This window comes from Procambarus clarkii, chromosome 4 (genome assembly GCF_040958095.1).
Source record: "Procambarus clarkii isolate CNS0578487 chromosome 4, FALCON_Pclarkii_2.0, whole genome shotgun sequence".
Taxonomy (NCBI): Eukaryota; Metazoa; Arthropoda; class Malacostraca; order Decapoda; family Cambaridae; genus Procambarus; species Procambarus clarkii.
In genome coordinates this window covers 3700023-3724670 of record NC_091153.1, presented here as the reverse complement: position 1 = coordinate 3724670, position 24648 = coordinate 3700023, and the positions used below count along the sequence as shown (strand labels likewise).

Here is a 24648-nt window from a genome sequence, read left to right as displayed (position 1 = left end):
ATTGTTGTTGTTTTAAGATTCAGCTACTGGGAATAAAACGTTCCAAGTAGCACGGGCTATGGTGAGCCCGTAGTGGACTTACCTGGCACGGGAGCGGGGCAAGTAGCACGGGCTATGGTGAGCCCGTAGTGGACTTACCTGGCACGGGAGCGGGGCAAGTAGCACGGGCTATGGTGAGCCCGTAGTGGACTTACCTGGTACAGGAGCGGGGCAAGTAGCACGGGCTATGGTGAGCCCGTAGTGGACTTACCTGGCACAGGAGCGGGGCAAGTAGCGCGGGCTATGGTGAGCCCGTAGTGGACTTACCTGGCACAGGAGCGGGGCAAGTAGCACGGGCTATGGTGAGCCCGTAGTGGACTTACCTGGCTCAGGAGTGGGGCAAGTAGCACGGGCTATGGCGAGCCCGTAGTGGACTTACCTGGCACAGGAGCGGGGCAAGTAGCACGGGCTATGGTGAGCCCGTAGTGGACTTACCTGGCACAGGAGCGGGGCAAGTAGCACGGGCTATGGTGAGCCCGTAGTGGACTTACCTGGCACAGGAGCGGGGCAAGTAGCACGGGCTATGGTGAGCCCGTAGTGGACTTACCTGGCACAGGAGCGGGGCAAGTAGCACGGGCTATGGTGAGCCCGTAGTGGACTTACCTGGCACAGGAGCGGGGCAAGTAGCACGGGCTATGGTGAGCCCGTAGTGAACTTACCTGGCACAGGAGCGGGGCAAGTAGCACGGGCTATGGTGAGCCCGTAGTGGACTTACCTGGCACAGGAGCGGGGATGTAGCTTCCTGTTGATTCTATTCATAGTCAGGAGGTGAACTCATCTCTGACTACGAGATGACAGTGAAGTGATTGACACTTGAGTCAGAGATTCAAGAGCTCATGTTGGTCTTAAGTTCGAAGGTTAGGTTAGGTTTAGGTAGCCATCTTTTGAACGCGGGATCTTGAATTGTCCACCGTCAATCTCTCTCTTGCTAGGTTATTCAACCCGACCAACGGGATGAAAATCTGATCCCCGACCTGATTGGAAAATAATTAAGGCATTGAGGACCTTGTTCAAGCCTCGAGTTTTGACACGGCGACAAGTTACAACTCGGGCAATGGAGGAGGAGGAGGAGGTGTGTGTGTGTGTTAATTGGTTCAGGACTTGGCACCAGTCATCTGGGTCTTGCTGGCCTCCAAAATCATTTTTGAAGTTATGATTGGCGCCGTGTTCATGACATGTCAGAGGGCCTTTCTCTGGATCAGACATCTTGTTCTTGAAACGATTCCTGGGTCATTGGAAAAGCCTGAATGTGGAAGACTATTGGGGAATTTTTCCACGAAATCATTTCTAACATGCAGGTTTCTTGAGATGTTGTCTTGAGATGGTTTCAGGGCTTAGCGTCCCCGCGGCCCGGTTCTCGACCAGGCCTCCTTTTTGTTATACACCCCCCAGGAAGCAGCCCGTAGCAGCTGTCTAAATCCCAGGTACCTATTTACTGCTAGGTGAACAGGTGAACAGCATCTCGCTGAAACACAACCAAAGAACTGTTACATTCTTGGAATCTAACAATTTAGATTCTAAATGAATCTAAAAATCCAGGGAATTGTTACCCTGAATTGTTAGAATTATCTATAATTGTTTTGGGTAAGAATCTTGTAAGAGAAATTCGGTTCCAGGTCCCTCCCAGGGTCCATCCCCCATGCACGATGCATGTCGAAAGTCATCTACAATCTGAAAGTTTGACTATTGAGAGATCAGTTCAAGTTCAGCAGCGGAGAAGAGAAAGGCGTGTGTGGGGGAAATAGTCACTATTCGGCTTTACATTAGGCCCTAAATTAAGTCTCTAGCAGACCCACAAGATGATATCCTTCCCTTAAAGTCCCTAGGGATGCTAGGGATTAGGGACAAGTTGCCTTGTCGTCCCTAGTTGACCTTTATGATGGGGGAAGACGAGCTATTTCGTCTTTCTGAAAAAGAAAGGATGTTTCTGATTTGACAGAAACCAAATTTGATTTCTGATCCAAAAACCTTTCTGAATGGATGGATCTTACTGACAGTTTCCTGAACGACAGATCCAGAGACTTGGGAACAGTAGCGGGTCGTCAGGCTGTTGGTGAACGGCTGTGTTTAAAATGCAGTAGCCGGAATACAGGAATACAGTAGTCTACATAGACGTCAGGATCAACTACAGCTCCTTCTGCAGGACGTGTTGGAATACAGGAAAGTCTTCCCCTGACACCAAGACGAAGATCTCTCGCTGGGAAGACCTGAATACATAGCTGTAGGAGTTGTGAATGTTTCGTTGGTTTGTGTGTGTTCACATTTTGCCTTCACACACACACACACACACACACACACACACACACACACACACACACACACACACACGCACACGCACACACGCACACGCACACACGCACATGTTGCTGGAAGGAGGCAAATGTCGTACCGATTTTCAAGAAAGGTGATAGGGAGGAGGCACTTAACTACAGACCCGTATCACTGACAAGCATCCCCTGCAAAATACTTGAAAGAATAATTAGGCTAAGACTTGTTGAGCACCTGGAGAGCATTGGGTTTGTAAACAAGCACCAACATGGGTTCTGGACAGGGAAATCATGCCTAACAAACCTTTTAGAATTCTATGATAAAGTAACAAGGATAAGGCAGGACAGAGAAGGCTGGGCAGACTGCATATTTCTTGACTGCCAAAAGGCCTTTGATACAGTACCGCACATGAGACTGCTATACAAACTTGAGAGGCAGGCAGGAGTAAGCGGAAAGGCCCTAGTATGGGTGAAGAACTACCTAACAGGAAGGAGCCAGAGGGTAATGGTAAGGGACGAGAAGTCGGACTGGCGAACAGTAACAAGTGGAGTACCTCAAGGATCGGTGCTGGGACCAATCCTCTTTCTAATTTACGTAAATGATATGTTTACAGGAGTGGAATCATACATGTCAATGTTTGCGGATGACGCAAAATTAATGAGAAGAGTTGTGACAGACGAAGATTGTAGGATCCTCCAAGAGGACTTAAACAGGTTGCAGAGATGGTCAGGGAAATGGCTACTGGAGTTTAACACCAGTAAATGTAAAGTTATGGAAATGGGATCAGGTGACAGGAGACCAAAGGGACAGTACACAATGAAGGGGAACTGCCTACCTGTAACGATTCGAGAAAGAGACCTGGGAGTGGACGTAACACCTAATCTAACTCCTGAGGCACATATAAATAGGAAAACGACAGCAGCGTACTCTACACTGGCGAAAATTAGAACTTCATTCAGAAACCTAAATGAGGAAGCTTTTAGGGCGCTTTACACCGCCTACGTGAGACCCGTCTTAGAGTATGCCGCGCCATCATGGAGCCCCCACCTGAAGAAACACATAAGGAAACTGGAGAAGGTTCAGAGGTTTGCGACGAGGCTTGTCCCAGAGTTACGAGGGATGGGATATGAAGAGCGTCTGAAGGAACTGAATGTTACGACACTAGAGAAAAGAAGGAAGAGAGGAGATATGATAGGGACATATAAAATACTCAGGGGAATTGACAAAGTGGAAATAGATGAAATGTTCACACGTAATAATAACAGAACGAGGGGACATGGGTGGAAACTGGAAACTCAGATGAGTCACAGAGATGTTAGGAAGTTTTCTTTTAGCGTGAGAGTAGTGGAAAAATGGAATGCACTTGGGGAACAGGTTGTGGAAGCAAATACTATTCATACTTTTAAAACTAGGTATGATAGGGAAATGGGACAGGAGTCATTGCTGTAAACAACCGATGGCTGGAAAGGCGGGATCCAAGAGTCAATGCTCGATCCTGCAAGCACAAATAAGTGAGTACAAATAGGTGAGTACAAATAGGTGAGTACAAATAGGTGAGTACACACACACAAGTGTGTTGAGTTACCGCTAAAAATGATGACAAATGCATGAAACTCCACAGAAAGTAATATTTTGTCCCTTGGGGCAATATTCTATGGTGACAACCCCCCAAAAAGATTTAAACCTTTACCACATTTTTGGACACACTCTCTTCCTCTCCCACAACCCCCCCCCCTCCTCCTCCCCCCCTTCCCTTGTCTACAATCTCCCTTCCCTTCTCCCCCTTCCCCCCTCTTCCTTCCCCGCCAGCTAACAAGGTCACAAATTACTTAACCACCATTTAAGAAGTTTGCTGTTCCATCACTGTGGTGTTGAGTATGACACTATGTGAGTAAGAGCACACACTGGCTCCTTCCTCACTCTCTCTCTCCCCTCCTCCCCACTCTTCCTCTCTCTCTCCCCACTCTCTCTCTCTCTCCCCCGCCATCCCACTCTCCCTCCCCTAATCCCCCCTCCCCCTCTCACCCAATCCGTCCGCCTAATAGAGCGTCGCATTTTGACGTACTCTCTCCCTAAGACCAAAACTCGTCGTACTAGAAAATCGAAGCGGCTCGCGAAATTGACATACTGTCCCGTTTTCTGTTTTAGGTCCTCTGGCCAGGATAAGGGTACGTTAGCACGACCTAACCCCATGTGAACAAGAGGTGTGGAAAGTAATTCAACCTGAGGTGCCAAGAGTTTCTTGAAACTAGACCCCAGGGTAGGAGACCTAGGGAGGAAGACCTAGGGTACGTTAGGAGGAGATTTCGGATGGAGGCCTAGGTTGGGAGGCCTATCGTGGGAGACTCAGGGTAGGAGACAGCCAGAACCCACTTTAGATGGTGTATTAATCTCTCTTGAAGAACACCTGGAGGAGTTAGAAGCCACATGAGCAGTAGGGGACACCCCCAGATATCCCCGTGATTACTGAAGAAACTGGCTGAGGTACTCTGTTATCCTCTTACAAAATATAAGATGGGAAAACAGAAGGAAGAGAAACAAAAGTAATCTACACCTTAAGGAAATGGTAATTACAAGCGTTCGAAATATATAAGATTTGGGGGTAGATAAAATTTCAGAAAATTCAGAATACATGTAACCCGGATAGCATCAGCAGGATATGCGAAGCTCGCAAACTTAGAACTCCTTTAAAGACCTTATGAAATACTCTTTTTCTTCAAAACAATTTACACAATCTATAAACTTTCCAGCACTATATTACGCAGCACCGGCATGGAATCCGCTCTTCCTGATGCCTTAAACGTAGCATTTAATAGTGCAAAGCCTTGCAAGAAGCCTGGAACCTGAGGTGATGGTTTTGAGCTACAAAGAAATTGAAAAAGACTCAATATCTCACACACACATCTCGAGGAGAGAAGCAACAGAGGGGGATATGATCACGGCATGCATAATACACATTAGTGAAACAGTGGTGTTAAAACACAACATCACCGTCCATAAAAGGTAGAACCGTCTCTCGAGAGACAGCTCTCCAGAAGGTGGGGTCCAAGAACTTGAGTCTCATCGCTAATTGACAGCGTTAGGTAACCTATCCATGATCCCAACACTATCATTGGCTGCCATTGTGTAACAAGGGGAGGGTGTTTGGACTCCAGTCTATTGGAGTCCAGAAGATTGGACTCCAGTCCAATCTTCACTGTCCTGTGATGGTGTGTGCGGCCAAGGGAACTGTGGTGGGTGGCAAGAGGTGACTCGGGCGGGCTATCGATTAAACAGCTTGTATTGGCTGGTATCTGCCTGCATGGCAAAGGACTACATCACACGCTCACACACACACACACACACACACACACAGACACACACACACACACACAGACACACACACACACACACACACACACACACACACACACACACACACACACACACACACACACACACACACACACACACACACACACACACACATACACACACATACACACACAGACAAACACATACACACACGCACACACACGCACACACACACACACATACACACACACACACACACACACACACACACACACACACACACACACACACACACACACACACACACACACACACACACAAGAAGACCTAGACAAGCTGAAGGAATGGTCGAACAAATGGTTGTTAGAGTTTAACCCAACCAAATGTAATGTAATGAAGATAGGTGTAGGGAGCAGGAGGCCAGATACAAGGTATCATCTGGGAGAGGAAATTCTTCAGGAGTCAGAGAAGGAAAAAGACTTGGGGGTTGATATCACGCCAGACCTGTCTCCTGCAGCACATATCAAGCGGATAACATCAGCGGCATATGCCAGGCTGGCCAACATACGAACGGCATTCAGAAACTTGTGTAAAGAATCATTCAGAACTTTGTATACCACATATGTCAGGCCAATCCTGGAGTATGCAGCCCCAGCATGGAGTCCATATCTAGTCAAGGATAAGACTAAACTGGAAAAGGTTCAAAGGTTTGCCACCAGACTAGTACCCGAGCTGAGAGGTATGAGCTACGAGGAGAGACTACGGGAATTAAACCTCACTTCGCTGGTAGACAGAAGAGTTAGGGGGGACATGATCACCACATTCAAGATTCTGAAGGGGATTGATAGGGTAGATAAAGACAGTCTATTTAACACAAGGGGAACACGCACAAGGGGACACAGGTGGAAACTGAGTGCCCAAATGAGCCACAGAGATATTAGAAAGAACTTTTTTAGTGTCAGAGTGGTTAACAAATGGAATGCATTAGGAAGTGATGTGGTGGAGGCTGACTCCATACACAGTTTCAAGTGTAGATATGACAGAGCCCGATAGGCTCATGAATCTGTACACCTGTTGATTGACGGTTGAGAGGCGGGACCAAAGAGCCAGAGCTCAACCCCCGCAATCACAACTAGGTGAGTACACACACACACACACACACACACACACACACACACACACACACACACACACACACACACACACACACACACACACACACAGGGGGGGCCAGTGGGCCGAAGGGACAGCACGCTGGACACGTGATCCTGTGGGCCGGGGTTCGATCCCGGGCGCCTGCGGAAAACAGATGGGCAGACTATCTTTCACCCCTGATGTCCCTGTTCACCTAGCAGTAAATACCTACCTGGGAGATAGACAGCTATTACGGGCTGCTTCCTGTATGTATGTGAAAAAAAATAGTAGTTAATAACAGTTGATTGACTGACAGTTGAGAGGCGGGACCAAAGAGCCAAAGCTCAACCCCCCCGCAAGCACAACTAGGTGAATGTACACACACACACACACACACACACACACACACACACACACACACACAAGAACGGGACCAAAGAGCCAAAGCTCAACCCCCGCAAGCACAATTAGGTGAGTACACACACACACACACACACACACACACACACACACACACACACACACACACACACACACACACACACACACACACACACACACACACACGCTCCCAATCAGGACTTCCCTCATCTTGCCTTCCCCTTAGCGGACATTACTGCTACCCCTCACTTCCCTCACCTCTCTCACTTCCCTCACTTCCCTCACCTCTCACCTCCAAGATATTCATCCCTCACAGCCCGCGACCTCAGTATCGAGGTGCCATAATCCCCAGGACCCGAGACACTGTCCAGGACAGTATTGGACACAAGGGGACGACCTATCAGGACGCAGCACCAAGCCATTGCGACTATATAGCACTGGGAAGGGGGCAGGATAAGGATTTGGGATGGGACGGAGGGGGGGGGGGGAAAGGAATGGTGCCCAACCACTTGTGGACGGTCGGGGATTGAACGCCGACCTGCATGACGCGAGACCGTCGCTCTACCGTCCAGGTCAGCCAGGGGCAGCTGGGTATTGAGCAATCTATCCATGGTCTGCGCGGTCCCAAGTTCACGCAGCCCACTCTCACACATTCAACAATTTGAAAAGACTGAAAATCGCGTTTTTTCCTCAAATATATATTCATATAATTATATATTATGACTTATATTAGGTTCTGTTGGAGGATATTTGTAGTTTGCGATTCGAACTGATTCGAACTGAGGTCATCTGCTCGAGAAGTATTCGAACATCACCCATTGCGATGTTTCGAATGGGTTTCGGGGGGATCCTGTTGCTTAGGGTTCGAATCCGTCTAAGGTCTGGTTAATATACAAATGACTACGACCCTTTCGTTGTATTATTTGCCTGTGGCATTGAATCCCCCCCCCCTTTTTTTTCCCCTTCCGAGGCTCGTGTATTGCTTGCTCGTAATCAGCATGGAACGGTCGAAGCTTGGGTTATCGAACCCTGGTATCGATGCCGCAGGAGGCGATACCGAACCAGTGAACCAACATAGCTTTCGCCTCGGTAGCTGTGCCTCTATACAACTCTTGCTTTGTTATTGGGCGCCAAAATGTGAAGAAAGCTGTGCAATTTTGGCGGCGGGAATGTGTACATTCTGGCGCTGTTGTTGTGTTCTTACTCGTGCATCCGGAGGAATGCGTTTTTGACAACAAATCCGCATTTGACAACAAATCCGCCTCTTAGACGCCGCAAAGTATCAACAAAAGTTTAAATCTACACGAATTTATCAAATAAATTCATATAAACGTACAATAGAGAGAGAGAGAAAGCCTGATCAAAGATATGTAACCAAATCAAAAGTATTTTAGACTACCCTATATTTCTATATAATCTCTCTGGCTTAGCCCCTTCTTTTGATAATAAATTACTTAGACTAACCTACGCTAATCATCTTAATCTAACCAAACGTAATCTAATTACACAGTTAACCTTAACTAGGCCTAGCCTAATTAGGCGCAAATATTGTGGGCGACCACATGGATGGTTCGTAAACAATAACATAAATAGTAATTGATGGCACTGTATCACTGGGAGATGGCACTGTATCACTGGGAGATGGCACTGTATCACTGGGAGATGGCACTGTATCACTGGGAGATGGCACTGTATTACTGGGAGATGGCACTGTATCACTGAGACAGGGCACTGTATCACTGGGAGATGGCACTGTATCACTGGGAGATGGCACTGTATCACTGGGAGATGGCACTGTATCACTGAGACAGGGCACTGTATCACTGGTAGATGACACTGTATGACTGAGAGATGGCACTGTATCACTGGGAGATGGCACTGTATCACTGGGAGATGGCACTGTATCACTGGGAGATGGCACTGTATCACTGGGAGATGGCACTGTATCACTGAGACAGGGCACTGTATCACTGGGAGATGGCACTGTATCACTGAGACAGGGCACTGTATCACTGGTAGATGGCACTGTATCACTGAGACAGGGCACTGTATCACTGGGAGATGGCACTGTATCACTGAGACAGGGCACTGTATCACTGGTAGATGGCACTGTATCACTGAGACAGGGCACTGTATCACTGGTAGATGGCACTGTATCACTGAGACAGGGCACTGTATCACTGGGAGATGGCACTGTATCACTGAGACAGGGCACTGTATCACTGGTAGATGGCACTGTATCACTGAGACAGGGCACTGTATCACTGGTAGATGGCACTGTATCACTGAGACAGGGCACTGTATCACTGGGAGATGGCACTGTATCACTGAGACAGGGCACTGTATCACAGAGAGATCAGTGATACAGATAAATACTACACAGAAGAAAACAAACTTCCTAACAATTTAGTAACTTAGCACAGCGTGTCAGCAACGCGGACAGCTCACTATATCCCACACAATTCTGCACCATTTTCTTTCACCTGTTCTGTCCCATCACTTACCCCCCCCCCCCTTCACCCAGTCCCAGAGGATAGGGGATTGTGGGGGCTATCCAGAGCCTAATATAGGCCTGTAAATCTTGTGTGATTTCAGATGGAGGGAGGACATTTTTCCCATCACTGTATTGCGCGCATTAACCACTACCCCATCATTAGTGGTGATGGGGGGTTAAGGGGGGGGGAGCACCCGCGGGCAATCAATGGTAATTTCAGTAGTAAAAATAAACCGCAGTTTGCACTCCATGAGTTTTATGACCTTTTAACATGAAGCCCTGGATTTTGATTTTTAAAAAATCGTGTTATGGTTGAATTTGGTGTATTCTGTTTGTCTCTCTTTCTCTGTGTGTGTGTGTGTCTGGCTCTGTGGCTTTGTCTCTGTTTCTCTCTTTCTCTGTCTGTTTCTGTCTCTCTGTCTGTCTCTGTCTGTTTCTGTCTCTCTGTCTCTGTCTCTCTGTCTCTCTGTCTCTGTCTCTATCTGTTTCTGTCTGTCTCTATCTGTATCTGTGTCTCCATCTCTCTCTGTCTCTGTCTCTATCTGTTTCTGTCTCTCTGTCCCTGTCTCTATCTGTTTCTGTCTGTCTCTCTCTCTGCCTCTGTCTGTCTCTCTCTCTGTCTCTCTCTCTGTATCTCTGTCTCTCTGTCTCTGTCTCTCTGTTTCTCTCTCTCTCCTCTCTCTCTCTCTCTCTCTCTCTCTCTCTCTCTCTCTCTCTCTCTCTCTCTCTCTCTCTCTCTCTCTCTCTCTCTCTCCCTCTCTCTCATCAAGCCTCAATACTCCATAACCATCTATCCTGACTACAAAATCTAGGCCAATAGACCAGAACTGGTCTACAGGTCGTGACACACAATTCTCACCTCTCTTATCTCTTATCATTGCAGCCGGACCATCTTCACCTCCTTCCAGTTAGAGGAGCTGGAGAAGGCCTTCAAGGAGTCCCACTACCCTGATGTCTACGCCAGAGAGATGCTGTCTCTTAAGACTGATCTCCCGGAGGACAGGATCCAGGTAGGTTGGGGTAGGGTACAAGGTATGGGGAAGAGGCTACAGGAAGGGTAAGTGGGGGTGTTACCTTTGGAGGAGCAGGTAAGACATGCTTCTGGTAGGTTGGGGTAGGGTCCATGTTATAGGGAAGGGTCTTAAGGAAGGGCAAGTGGTGGGGGTGTTACCTTTGGAGGAGCAGGTAAGACATAGATAGGTTGGGGTAGGGTCCAAGTTATAGGGAAGGGCCTATAGGTAGGGCAAGTGGTGGTGTTACCTTTGGAGGAGCAGGCAAGGTAGGCTTCAAGTAGGTTGAGGTTATCTTGAGATGATTTCGGGGCTTAGTATCCCCGCGGCCCGGTCCTCGACCAGGCCTCCACCCCCCCCCCCCCCAGGAAACAGCCGTGACAGCTGACTAACTCCCAGGTACCTATTTTACTGCTAGCTAACAGGGGTATAGGGTGAAAGAAACTCTGCCTATTGTTTCTCGACGGCGCCCGGGATCGAACCCGGGACCACAGGATCGGAGGGTGCGGGGGGAACTTGTAAGAATATGTTAGTTGTGTTTATATAACATTCCTGCTTTCATAAAAATATACATTGGACAAATATGGATAAAGATTTTGATACATGAATTAATGAACACCAGGAGCCGGTCGGCCGAGCGGACAGCACGCGGGACTTGTGATCTTGTGGTCCTGGGTTCGATCCCAGGCGCCGGCGAGAAACAATGGGCAGAGTTTCTTTCACCCTATGCCCCCCTGTTACCTAGCAGTAAATTAGGTACCTGGGTGTTAGTCAGCTGTCACGGGCTGCTTCCTGGGGGTGGAGGCCTGGTCGAGGACCGGGCCGCGGGGACACCAAAGCCCCGAAATCATCTCAAGATAACCTCAAGATAACACAAGTATAGTGTTATAACTGACCCGAACGTCCAGCTCCCTACACATGCACAATGCTAACCACAATAACATGATGAATCCAAAGTCAACAATGCACCCCCATATATAGCGATATATAGAACCTCTCACCCTCCCTCCCTCCCCCCCCCCCACCACCTCACCACAGAATAAAATTATATCCTTCTGAGACACAAATCCGACAAATTAATCCCAATTAACTTTCAAGTTCTCACAAGTGGAAGGTGACCTGAGCTGCCGTGACCTCTCCCTCTGCGGCCTCGACCTGGTACTTGACCCCTGAATGGTTGACGGGCGGTCAAAGAATGGGGGCGGGGCGGTTAATGCTGTGGGCATATAGGATTAACCCTGGATAATCCTTGACAAGCTGCCAGGCGGTCAAGATGAAGGTGTTTGACCACCTCAAACATTAGTAATTCTTCACTATCTATCTATCTATATCTATCTATCTATCTATCTATCTATCTATCTATCTATCTATCTATCTATCTATCTATCTATCTATCTATCTCTATCTATATGTTTAGGATTTTGGGTTTGTTATAGCTGTTATTTCTATTTTTTTATGTAGGTAATTTTTTTGGTATTTGTGGGGATTGGGTTCATATCTGTAGGGAAGTGATCGAGGCAGCTGTGGTGGTTGGGAGATTGATTTCATACTATCTTTATTCTCTCTCTCTCTCTCTTTCTCTCTCTCTCTTTTTCTCTCTCTCTCTTTCTCTCTCTCTCTCTTTCTCTCTCTCTCTCTTTCTCTCTCTCTCTCTCTCTCTCTCTCTCTCTCTCTCTCTCTCTCTCTCTCTCTCTCTCTCTCTCTCTTTCTCTCTCTCTCTCTCTCTCCAAGGATGAAGAGGGAACAGGAAGTGAAGGGGGGAGGGATAAAGGACATGGAACATGAAGGGAGGGAGGAGAATGAAAGAGAATAAACAGGAAGGAAGGAAAGGGGAAAGAGAGAGAACAAGAAGGGAACTATCAGGAAAAAATCAGCAAGCCATTACGACTATATAGCACATGGAAGGGGGTCAGGATAAGGATTTGGGATGGGACGGGGGGAGGTTATCTTGAGGTTATCTTGAGATAATTTCGGGGCTTTAGTGTCCCCGCGGCCCGGTCCTCGACCAGGCCTCCACACCCCCAGGAAGCAGCCCGTGACAGCTGACTAACACCCAGGTACCTATTTTACTGCTAGGTAACAGGGGGGCATAGGGTGAAAGAAACTGCCCACTGTTTCTCGCCGGCGCCCGGGATCGAACCCAGGACCACAGGACCAGGGAGGGGAAAGGAATGGCGCCCCAACCACTTGTGGACGATCGAGGGGATTGAACTCTGACCTGCTTGACGCCAGACCGTCGCTCTACCCTCCACCCCCAAAATAATTAGACGAGAGAACAGGTTACCGAAATGAATCATTACCTCTGAAGGCAGTTAGTAGCACAGGTGATAACAAGGTTATCGGGGGGGGGGGGGTAATTAACAACGGGTGATAAATGGCGGGAATAATTAGCGTTAGCAGCGCCAATTATCGCAGGTGTTGTGTATAGATTATCAGAACTTGTTGATTACGTGTTAATTAAGAGAGCGAAATCGCAGTAACTTCTTCATTTTTATTATTATTAATTAATATCTATTATTATATTCAGTTATTTAACAAGACACACCATGCATTTCTATGACGTCATAATCACCATTAGTTCAGTTTTGCTTCGTTGCTTGATTGGCAAGAGGGGGGGGGGTAGGGGGGGTGTTGGGGGGGGGAGGAGTAAATCTAACCAGGTAATTGGTCATAACTGCCGAACAAGGTCGTTCGTCTTGTCTTAACTACCAGTTAGCGAGGTTCCGGCTATCAACACCACAACAGCGATGAAGGGAAGGGGATTTTTTTTTTTGAGGTGGGAGGGAGGGTAGGGAGCAATTATGGGATGGGTGTGAAGGTGTGGGATGGGGGGGGGGAAGGGATAGGGGATAGAGACCTGGATAGGTGGGACGTTGGGGGTGGGGAGGAAGAAGGAGGCCAGAAAAATTGGAGGTTTTTTTTATTAATTTTTATTAATATTATTTTCTACCACAGACGTGGCCAGACAATTACAATGCTAACCAGCATATTTACATTTTCTTCTGTCCTCCATGGACAGGGTGAGAGATGTGTTAAACATATAGTTCAGGGGTTTATTTAACAATCAACCACAGGTGATTGTAGTGCTATAAAATGCTAATCTAACCTACATACATGAATACATAAATACACAGATTTACATCTGCCCTACATATGCAGTGTTCGAGGTGTGTTTTTTACATAGTGGCATTATTGTGCATTTACAAAGGTGAAATGCCATTCTGACCAGTTTACAAGTGCCCTGTATACACATATATTATATATATACATATATTTGTCTGTCCTACTTTGGCAGGGGTAAGATAACTGCTATAGAAACGAGTCTGTTATTAAGTAATTAACCACTGAATGTGATTAAGATGCTTTTACAAGCTCAGGTTATAATTATATCACATATATTACATAACAGATGCATTACATGGTTAATCTTGGGTACAAGTCCAATATATCATCAAGTGTTCCAGTACTCATATAGTAGTTACAGAGTTCAGCATACCTCAGCCCAGGAGGGCGAAAGTCAGTCAATATGGGACATTCTACAATATAATGTTCAAGAGAGTGCATGTTTTCTCTTTCACAAAGTTGACACATTGTGTACTCGACATTTGGGTGTTGAGAAAGCTGCCAGATACGTCTATATCCCAGGCGTATTCTGGCCACTATAACATCACATTGCCGGGTTCTTGCTCTATTAGTCCCATATGTGAATGTCTCCTCACGATATCTATCATAATATTTAATGCTACAACTTTCAGGTCTTTGTGAATTTGTTAGGTCGGTGAGATTTTCATTAGATATTTGTTTAAGTATTCTCTTCGTCACTGCTAATGAAACACCATCAACAGTGTCATGCCTTGAGATGCCAACATGTGATGGTATCCATAGGAATTTAATCTCAAATCTGTTTTCTTTAGCAGCTAAAACATTCATTCGAATATCACTGACTATTTTCTGGGTGTCACTACTATGTGCATTCAGTGCCAGGAGTGCACTCTGCGAGTCACAGTATATAAGGCCACTGCCTTTGTCTTTTAAAAATGTCGTGGCAAGGTATATGCCTGCAAGTTGGGTTTGAGTTGTACTTGCCCAGTTATTGACGCGCTTCATTGCTCTATGTACGAGAGAAGATTGTTCTAAATATATTACATGTACATCCGGTTTTGACACCATTGTTGTTCAAGAGACAACTAGAGGTTTCAAGAACGAGGCTCCGGGTAATAGGAGCTTAAATCATGGTATTAACCAACCTACCAGTGACTACATATATATATATATATATATATATATATATATATATATATATATATATATATATATATATATATATATATATATATATATATATATATATATATGTTGGGTACGAAATGACTCTTCGCCGGCTTGACGAATGTGAGTGTGAATGTACAGGAACCAGTGATGGGGGTCACTCACAATCCTTTTACAATCCCTCATCACTCCCCACAACCCTCCCCATCACCCCCACAACCCTCCCCATCACCCCACAACCCTCCCCATCACCCCACAACCCTCCCCATCACCCCCAAACCCTCCCCATCACCCTACAACCCTCCCCATCACCCCCACAACCCTGCCCATCACCCCACAACCCTCCCCATCACCCCCAAACCCTCCCCATCACCCTTCAACCCTCCCCATCACCCCACAACCCTCCCCATCACCCCCAAACCCTCCCCATCACCCTACAACCCTCCCCATCACCCCCACAACCCTGCCCATCACCCCACAACCCTCCCCATCACCCCCAAACCCTCCCCATCACCCTTCAACCCTCCCCATCACCCCACAACCCTCCCCATCACCCCATCACCACCCATGACCCATCACCGCAGCTATATATCTCTTCCCATTCTTCCACCGTCAAATTCCTCACCCCTCCCCTTCCCCCCTTCCCCCTCCCCCCCTTCCCCCTCCCCCCCCATCTCCCTCCCCCCTTGGCTCGTCCTCGTTATGAAGGGTGATAGCCTGGTACTGTAATTAGCAACAGACACGAAAGGTGTTAATAAACCTATCTAGGAGAAGGGGGGGGAGGGTGTAATTGGTTAGGTCATATAGTGTTGATTGTCCACCACCCTATAGGGTCAGACACCTATAGTGGGGGAGATATTATAGGGAAGAGAAGGATAGGGGAAGGGGTGTGAACTTATGCTTCCTATAAGGATAGGTAAGAAAGCTGTGGTGCAGTAGAATAATTTGTGATGCTCTGCACTAATCCTCTTGTCCATCAGTGGAGCAGATTGGCTTCTTAGATTGAGTCCTGTTGTTGTGAGAGAGCGCCGAGTGGTTATCTTGAGGTTATCTTGAGGTTATCTTGAGATGATTTCGGGGCTTTTAGTGTCCCCGCGGCCCGGTCCTCGACCAGGCCTTCACCCCCAGGAAGCAGCCCGTGACAGCTGACTAACACCCAGGTACCTATTTACTGCTAGGTAACAGGGGCATTCAGGGTGAAAGAAACTTTGCCCATTTGTTTCTGCCTCGTGCGGGAATCGAACCCGCGCCACAGAATTACGAGTCCTGCGCGCTATCCACCAGGCTACGAGGCCCCCTTGTTCTTGAGTGATGTTCTTGAACTTTGGTAGAGCCCCCAGTGGGGTTGGTTTTTTGGCTGAACGTCTTGAGTTGTCACCGCCAGGAGACTTGGTGTTTGGACCCCTAAAGTGCAAGCACACTTGGGATTAGTGTTTCTACATGCTGGGGTGCCTGGCTGGGTAGATGTTTCTACATCCTGGGGTGCCTGGCTGGGTAGATGTTTCTACATGCTGGGGTGCCTGGCTGGGTAGATGTTTCTACATGCTGGGGTGCCTGGCTGGGTAGATGTTTCTACATGCTGGGGTGCCTGGCTGGGTAGATGTTTCTACATGCTGGGGTGCCTGGCTGGGTAGATGTTTCTACATGCTGGGGTGCCTGGCTGGGTAGATGTTTCTACATGCTGGGGTGCCTGGCTGGGTAGATGTTTCTACATGCTGGGGTGCCTGGCTGGGTAGATGTTTCTACATCCTGGGGTGCCTGGCTGGGTAGATGCAGTATTTTGGTTATCAGGTGCTGTAAGCGGTCTCTCTATCTCTCCCTCTCTCCCCTTCTTCCCTATCCCCTCTCTCTCTCTCTCCCTCTCCCCTCTCTTCCCCCTCTCTCCCCTTCTTTCCTATCCCCTCTCTCTCCCTCCCTCTCCCCCTCTGTCTCTCTCCCTCTCCCCTCTCTCTCTCTCTCCCTCTCCCCTCTCTTCCCCCTCTCTCCCCTTCTTTCCTATCCCCTCTCTCTCCCTCCCTCTCCCCCTCTGTCTCTCTCGCTTTCCCCCCTCTCCCCTCTCTCTCTCTCTCTCTCTCTCTCTCTCTCTCTCTCTCTCTCTCTCTCTCTCTCTCTCTCTCTCTCTCTCTCTCTCTCTCTCTCTCTCTCTCTCTCTCTCTCTCTCTCTCTCTCTCCCCCTCTTCACCTTCTCAACTATGTGGTGGAGGTCATTGATGTGTGGGGGGGGGGGGGAAGAGAGGGTGATTACTGGCGAGACAGGAATGAAAAGGCGGTGTATGGAGGTGGTGAAGGGGGAGGAGGGGTGAGGGGAAATGAGTGAGGAGGAGGGGAGATAGGGTAGGGGAGGACCAGGGGTGAGGGGAGAGTGTGGGGGGGAAAGACAAGGTAGGTAACTATTCATTAGGGGTCACCCACATTGACCAAACACCTGCCTGATGCAATGGCTTTGGCAGAGAGGGGGGGAGAGTGAGGGGGGAGAGAGAGGGGGTGAGAGTACAGAGTAGTGAGGGAGAGGCTTGGAAGGGAAAGGAATTTTCAGGGGAAATCACCAAGCCATTATGACTATATAGCCCTGGGAAAGGGGTCAGGATAAGGATTTGAGATGGGACGGGGGTAAGGAATGGTGCCCAACCACTTGTGGACCGTCGGGGATTGAACACCGACCTGCATGAAGCGAGACCGTCGCTCTACCGTCCAGCCCAAGTGGTTGGACTCCCACTCTGCACTTCTCCATTGTTTCTTGTCGCAAGTCTTCCATTCTCCATTCCTTCTCCGTGTCTCCTCCCATATGCTCCCCATTTCGTTCCAACACTCACTCTTTCCCCTCATCTCCTCCCTCCCTGCACACACATGCTCCTCCCTCCTCACCTCGCACACAACTCACTCACGCTCTTTCTGGACAGAGTTTCTTTCACCCTATGCCCCTGTTACCTAGCAGTAAAATAGGTACCTGGGTGTTAGTCAGCTGTCACGGGCTGCTTCCTGGGGGGTGGAGGCCTGGTCGAGGACCGGGCCGCGGGGACACTAAAAAGCCCCGAAATCATCTCAAGATAACTTCAAGATAACCTCCTCCCTCTCTGCTGTCTCACCCTTCCCCCCGTCACACCTCTCTGCTCACGCACACAGTTCTCCCGTCACTATAACTCAAAGGTTGCACCTATCTTGAGGTTATCTTGAGGTTATCTTGAGATGATTTCGGGGCTTTAGTGTCCCCGCGGCCCGGTCCTCGACCAGGCCTCCACCCCCAGGAAGCAGCCCGTGACAGCTGACTAACACCCAGGTACCTATTTTACTGCTAGGTAACAGGGGCATAGGGTGAAAGAAACTCTGCCCACTGTTTCTCGCCGGCGCCTGGGATCGAACGCAGAACCACAGGATCACAAGTCCAGCGTGCTGTCTGCTCGGCCGTCCGGCATCCAGGAGGTCGGCACCTAGAATGCAAATCTAGCATCTAAACATACGTTTTGAATGTCAGTATCCGGGTTTGCTTTTTTTTTTTTTTTTTTTTTATTAATACATGAGGTACATCTGCATTAGTGCAGCTACCCTAGACTATATGAAGTGGAGTACAGTGTGTCAAAAAAGCTAACTAGGTGATGCTAAAAAATCCCCATCTCGCAGGATGGTTAGTCATACAGAGCCATGTGTTTAATAGCCTGCACTGGCAAATTTTGGGTATACTGTGAGGATATCTTCAAGAATACGAGAGTGAATAAAGTAATTGCAAAGCTCCAGGTACCTCATGCCAACTGGTCTGAAAGGTCTAATAGCTGGGCATTCAGTGATGTAGTGCGGGAGATCATGCCGTAGTTCCTGCTCACAGAGTTTGCAACTGGAGTGCTCAGGATTGGGAGACCCGTCACCTGCAGCCACCTGCCACAGGTAACGGTAACCCAACCTGATCCTTGCAACCACTGTGTCGCACAGTCTAGTGGACGTTTTGTGCTAAATGCTAAAGTCTATGGACTCTGAGCAGAACATTTCACATCCACAGACTTTATGAAGGAGGGGCTAATGATGGCATTAGTCCTGTTTCTCTGTATTCTCTTATGGATATTCTGGGTGAGGGGTGACGAATTATACTGCTAGGTGAACAGGGGCCATCAGGATGGAAGAAACTCTGCCCATTTGTTTTCCGCCTCCACCGGGGATCGATGCACGATATTACGAATCCCGAGCGCTGTTCACTCAGCCGTCAGGCCCGTCTTGGGGCCTGGCGAGCCTGTGTGTGTGTGGGTGTGTGAGTGGAGGTCTGTCACAGATTGTCCCACATATAGTCTCCAGCACTCAGGAACACAAAAGCTAATTTTGCACCGTGCAACTGTTACCCACTTGCAATGACTCAGGTGGAACGGGGTCATGGAAGGTGGTCAGGGGAAGGCGGTCAGGGGAAGGGGGTCAGGGGAAGGGGGTCAGGGGAAGGGGGTCAGGGGAAGGGGGTCAGGGGAAGGGGGTCAGGGGAAGGGGGTCAGGAGAAGGGGGGGGTCGAGGAGGGGGAAGAAGTGATGGGGGCTCAGTGGGACCTGAGATGACCTCGTCGGAAGGACAGTTTCCCGCGAGAAGAAACGTTCGGTGTTTACAAGATGGTTTCGTCTTGTAGCGACGATGATCGACGATGATGTTGTGGGGGGTGAACATCGCAGCCGGGCTCCCTCTGTGGATTTTGCTCCTCTCATGGAGACGCGCATCAGATAGTCTGTCGCTTATCCACATCTTTCCTATTCTGAGGCATAACTATTGGACGACAATTCGGCGTCGATACGATACTCTATATACGATACTATACGATACTCTATATATACGATACTATACGATACTCTATATATACGATACTATACGATACTCTATATATACGATACTATACGATACTCTATATATACGATACTATACGATACTCTATATATACGATACTATACGATACTCTATATACGATACTCTATATATACGATACTATACGATACTCTATATACGATACTATACGATACTCTATATATACGATACTATACGATACTCTATATATACGATACTATACGATACTCTATATATACGATACTATACGATACTCTATATATACGATACTATACGATACTCTATATATACGATACTATACGATACTCTATATATACGATACTCTATATATACGATACTATACGATACTCTATATATACGATACTATACGATACTCTATATATACGATACTATACGATAGAACATACTCTGCTCTTGTCTATTCCGTTCGGGGCCCCTTCTAAGTGCTCTCCTGAGACTTTAAGATCGCCGCTACTCTAATTCTTGATTCGAACAAGTACCTGGGAATTCAGAGAGCTGATGGCTCTAAGACTCTAAGTGGACAGAGCTCTAGGGAAACATTTTAGTGGTGTGTGACGTCTCAGGTCAGCTCTCATTGGTCAGATGTGGTCACGTGATCTGTTGTAGCTTTGCTTAGCCTTGCCTGGGCTCGAGAGTTGTGTCAGACGACGTCTTGTTCTTCAAGAATATTACAGAACAAATTTTAGGATGATAACAAAGCGGTTTTGGGAAAGGTTATTAGTGAGTATGATTGTTAAAGGCGCCAGAGTTGTGTTATAACTATGTTGTACCACAACACCTGTCCCTCTCCCCCCCACACACCCCTCAGCCCACCCCCCACACCCCCCTCAGCCCCCCCCACACCCCCCTAATCCCCCCCACCACCATACCATCCAAGTCCTCTCAACCATAACCAAATCACCCCCACCCCTTTCCCCAACCCTATTCCCCACCCCCCTTCCCCAGCCCCACTCCCCCACCCCCACACAACCCCCCCACCCTCACAGACACCACCCCCACTCCCCCCATCACCCCCATGAACGCCAACGTTTAAAGAAGAAGCGACCTTCTGGATTATATGAGATGGAGTGCCAAATTAGCACAGTGCCTTCAGGCATTAGAGGAAGTGCTCGAAAGCCTTGATTGTCTTGTGTTTTGGCCCCGTTGTGATTGTTGGGGCTGGTGTTGGCACCCAGCTCTTAATTGTGGAGCGGGGGAGGGCTGTGGGGGTGTTGGGGGCTGCCAGGAGGGTGGTGGTGGTGTTGAGGGCTGCCAGGAGGGTGGTGGGGGTGGTGTTGGGGGCTGCCAGGAGGGTGGTGGTGGCTGCCAGGAGGGTGGTGGTGGGGGTGTTGAGGGCTGCCAGGAGGGTGGTGGTGGTGTTGAGGGCTGCCAGGAGGGTGGTGGGGGTGTTGAGGGCTGCCAGGAGGGTGGTGGGGGTGTTGAGGGCTGCCAGGAGGGTGGTGGGGGTGGTGTTGGAGGCTGCCAGGAGGGTGGTGGTGGCTGCCAGGAGGGTGGTGGTGGGGGTGTTGAGGGCTGCCAGGAGGATGGTGGTGGTGTTGAGGGCTGCCAGGAGGGTGGTGGTGGCTGCCAGGAGGGTGGTGGTGGGGGTGTTGAGGGCTGCCAGGAGGGTGGTGGTGGTGTTGAGGGCTGCCAGGAGGGTGGTGGGGGTAGTGTTGGGGGCTGCCAGGAGGGTGGTGGGGGTGGTGTTGGGGGCTGCCAGGAGGGTGGTGGTGGGGGTGTTGAGGGCTGCCAGGAGGGTGGTGGGGGTATTGAGGGCTGCCAGAAGGGTGGTGGGGGTGTTGAGGGCTGCCAGGAGAGTGGTGGTGGGTATTGAGGGCTGCCAGGAGGGTGGTGGGGGTGTTGAGGGCTGCCAGGAGGGTGGTGGTGGTGTTGAGGGCTGCCAGGAGGGTGGTGGTGGTGTTGGGGGCTGCCAGGAGGGTGGTGGGGGTGTTGAGGGCTGCCAGGAGGGTGGTGGTGGTGTTGAGGGCTGCCAGGAGGGTGGTGGTGGTGTTGAGGGCTGCCAGGAGGGTGGTGGTGGGGGTGTTGAGGGCTGCCAGGAGGGTGGTGGGGGTGTTGAGGGCTGCCTGGAGGGTGGTGGTGGTGTTAAGGCCTGCCAGGAGGGAGTTTGGAGTGTTGAGGGCTGCCAGGAGGGTGGTGGTGGTGTTGAGGGCTGCCAGGAGGGTGGTGGGGGTGTTGAGGGCTGCCAGGAGGGTGGTGGGAGTGTTGAGGGCTGCCAGGAGGGTGGTGGTGGTGTTGGGGGCTGCCAGGAGGGTGGTGGTGGTGTTGAGGGCTGCCAGGAGGGTGGTGGTGGTGTTGAGGGCTGCCAGGAGGGTGGTGGTGGTGTTGAGGGCTGCCAGGAGGGTGGTGGGAGTGTTAAGGGCTGCCAGGAGGGTGGTGGTGGTGTTGGGGGCTGCCAGGAGGGTGGTGGTGGTGTTGAGGGCTGCCAGGAGGGTGGTGTTGGTGTTGAGGGCTGCCAGGAGGGTGGTGGTGGTGTTGAGGGCTTCCAGGAGGGTGGTGGGAGTGTTGAGGGCTGCCAGGAGGGTGGTGTTGGTGTTGAGGGCTGCCAGGAGGGTGGTGTTGAGGGCTGCCAGGAGGGTGGTGTTGAGGGCTGCCAGGAGGGTGGTGGGGGTGTTGAGGGCTGCCAGAAGGATGGTGGTGGTGTTGAGGGCTGCCAGAAGGATGGTGGTGGTGTTAAGGGCTGCCAGGAGGGTGGTGGGGGTGTTGAGGGCTGCCAGGAGGGTGTTGGGGGTGTTGAGGGCTGCCAGGAGGGTGGTGGTGGTGTTGAGGGCTGCCAGGAGGGTGGTGGGGGTGTTGAGGGCTGCCAGGAGGGTGGTGGGGGTGTTGAGGGCTGCCAGGAGGGTGGTGGGGGTGTTGAGGGCTGCCAGGAGGGTGGTGGGGGTGTTGAGGGCTGCCAGGAGGGTGGTGGGGGTGTTGAGGGCTGCCAGGAGGGTGGTGGTGGTGTTGAGGGCTGCCAGGAGGGTGGTGGGGGTGTTGAGGGCTGCCAGAAAAGGGTGGTGGTGGTGTTGAGGGCTGCCAAAAGGGTGGTGGTGGGGGTGTTGAGGGCTGCCAGGAGGGTGGTGGTGGTGTTGAGGGCTGCCAGGAGGGTGGTGGGGGTGTTGAGGGCTGCCAGGAGGGTGGTGGTGGTGTTGAGGGCTGCCAGGAGGGTGGTGGGGGTGTTGAGGGCTGCCTGGAGGGTGGTGGTGGTGTTGAGGGCTGCCAGGAGGGTGGTGGGGGTGTTGAGGGCTGCCAGAAGGGTGGTGGTGGTGTTGAGGGCTGCCAGGAGGGTGGTGGTGGGGGTGTTGAGGGCTGCCAGGAGGGTGGTGGGGGTGTTGAGGGCTGCCAGGAGGGAGGTGGGGGTGTTGAGGGCTGCCAGGAGGGTAGTGGGGGTGTTGAGGGCTGCCAGGAGGGTGGTGGTGGTGTTGAGGGCTGCCAGGAGGGTGGTGGGGGTGTTGAGGGCTGCCAGGAGGGTGGTGGTGGTGTTGAGGGATGCCAGGAGGGTGGTGTTGAGGGCTGCCAGGAGGGTGGTGTTGAGGGCTGCCAGGAGGTGGTGGGGGTGTTGAGGGCTGCCAGGAGGGTGGTGGGGGTGTTGAGGGCTGCCAGGAGGGTGGTGGGGGTGTTGAGGGCTGCCAGGAGGGTGGTGGGGGTGTTGAGGGCTGCCAGGAGGGTGGTGGTGGTGTTGAGGGCTGCCAGGAGGGTGGTGGTGGTGTTGAGGGCTGCCAGGAGGGTGGTGGGGGTGTTGAGGGCTGCCAGGAGGGTGGTGGGGGTGTTGAGGGCTGCCAGGAGGGTGGTGTTGAGGGCTGCCAGGAGGGTGGTGGTGGTGTTGAGGGCTGCCAGGAGGGTGGTGGGGGTGTTGAGGGCTGCCAGGAGGGTGGTGGGGGTGTTGAGGGCTGCCAGGAGGGTGGTGGTGGTGTTGAGGGCTGCCAGGAGGGTGGTGGGGGTGTTGAGGGCTGCCTGGAGGGTGGTGGTGGTGTTGAGGGCTGCCAGGAGGGTGGTGGGGGTGTTGAGGGCTGCCAGGAGGGTGGTGGGGGTGTTGAGGGCTGCCAGAAGGGTGGTGGTGGCGTTGAGGGCTGCCAGGAGGGTGGTGGTGGGGGTGTTGAGGGCTGCCAGGAGGGTGGTGGGGGTGTTGAGGGCTGCCAGGAGGGAGGTGGGGGTGTTGAGGGCTGCCAGGAGGGTGGTGGGGGTGTTGAGGGCTGCCAGGAGGGTGGTGGTGGTGTTGAGGGATGCCAGGAGGGTGGTGTTGAGGGCTGCCAGGAGGGTGGTGTTGAGGGCTGCCAGGAGGTGGTGGGGGTGTTGAGGGCTGCCAGGAGGGTGGTGGGGGTGTTGAGGGCTGCCAGGAGGGTGGTGGGGGTGTTGAGGGCTGCCAGGAGGGTGGTGGGGGTGTTGAGGGCTGCCAGGAGGGTGGTGGTGGTGTTGAGGGCTGCCAGGAGGGTGGTGGTGGTGTTGAGGGCTGCCAGGAGGGTGGTGGGGGTGTTGAGGGCTGCCAGGAGGGTGGTGGGGGTGTTGAGGGCTGCCAGGAGGGTGGTGTTGAGGGCTGCCAGGAGGGTGGTGGTGGTGTTGAGGGCTGCCAGGAGGGTGGTGAGGGTGTTGAGGGCTGCCAGGAGGGTGGTGGGGGTGTTGAGGGCTGCCAGGAGGGTGGTGTTGAGGGCTGCCAGGAGGGTGGTGGTGGTGTTGAGGGCTGCCAGGAGGGTGGTGGGGGTATTGAGGGCTGCCAGGAGGGTGGTGGGGGTGTTGAGGGCTGCCAGGAGGGTGGTGGGGGTGGTGTTGGGGGCTGCCAGGAGGGTGGTGGGGGTGTTGAGGGCTGCCAGGAGGGTGGTGGTGGTGTTGAGGGCTGCCAGGAGGGTGGTGGGGGTGTTGAGGGCTGCCAGGAGGGTGGTGGTGGTGTTCAGGGCTGCCAGGAGGGTGGTAGGGGTGTTGAGGGCTGCCAGGAGGGTGGTGGTGGTGTTGAGGGCTGCC

The 24648-nt window shown here is 51.1% G+C and overlaps 1 protein-coding gene across 1 annotated transcript; it reads right to left on the bottom strand.

Moving 5' to 3' along the window:
* Window positions 1-8647: 8647 nt before the first annotated feature.
* Window positions 8648-10488, bottom strand: LOC138370351 (zonadhesin-like). The gene is made up of 2 exons (XM_069334699.1): window positions 10470-10488; window positions 8648-9456 (listed from the first exon to the last, which is right to left on the bottom strand). Exons 1-2 carry the CDS (start codon window positions 10486-10488, stop codon window positions 8648-8650), a joined length of 828 nt encoding a protein of 275 aa, XP_069190800.1.
* Between the last annotated feature and the right edge of the window lie 14160 nt (window positions 10489-24648).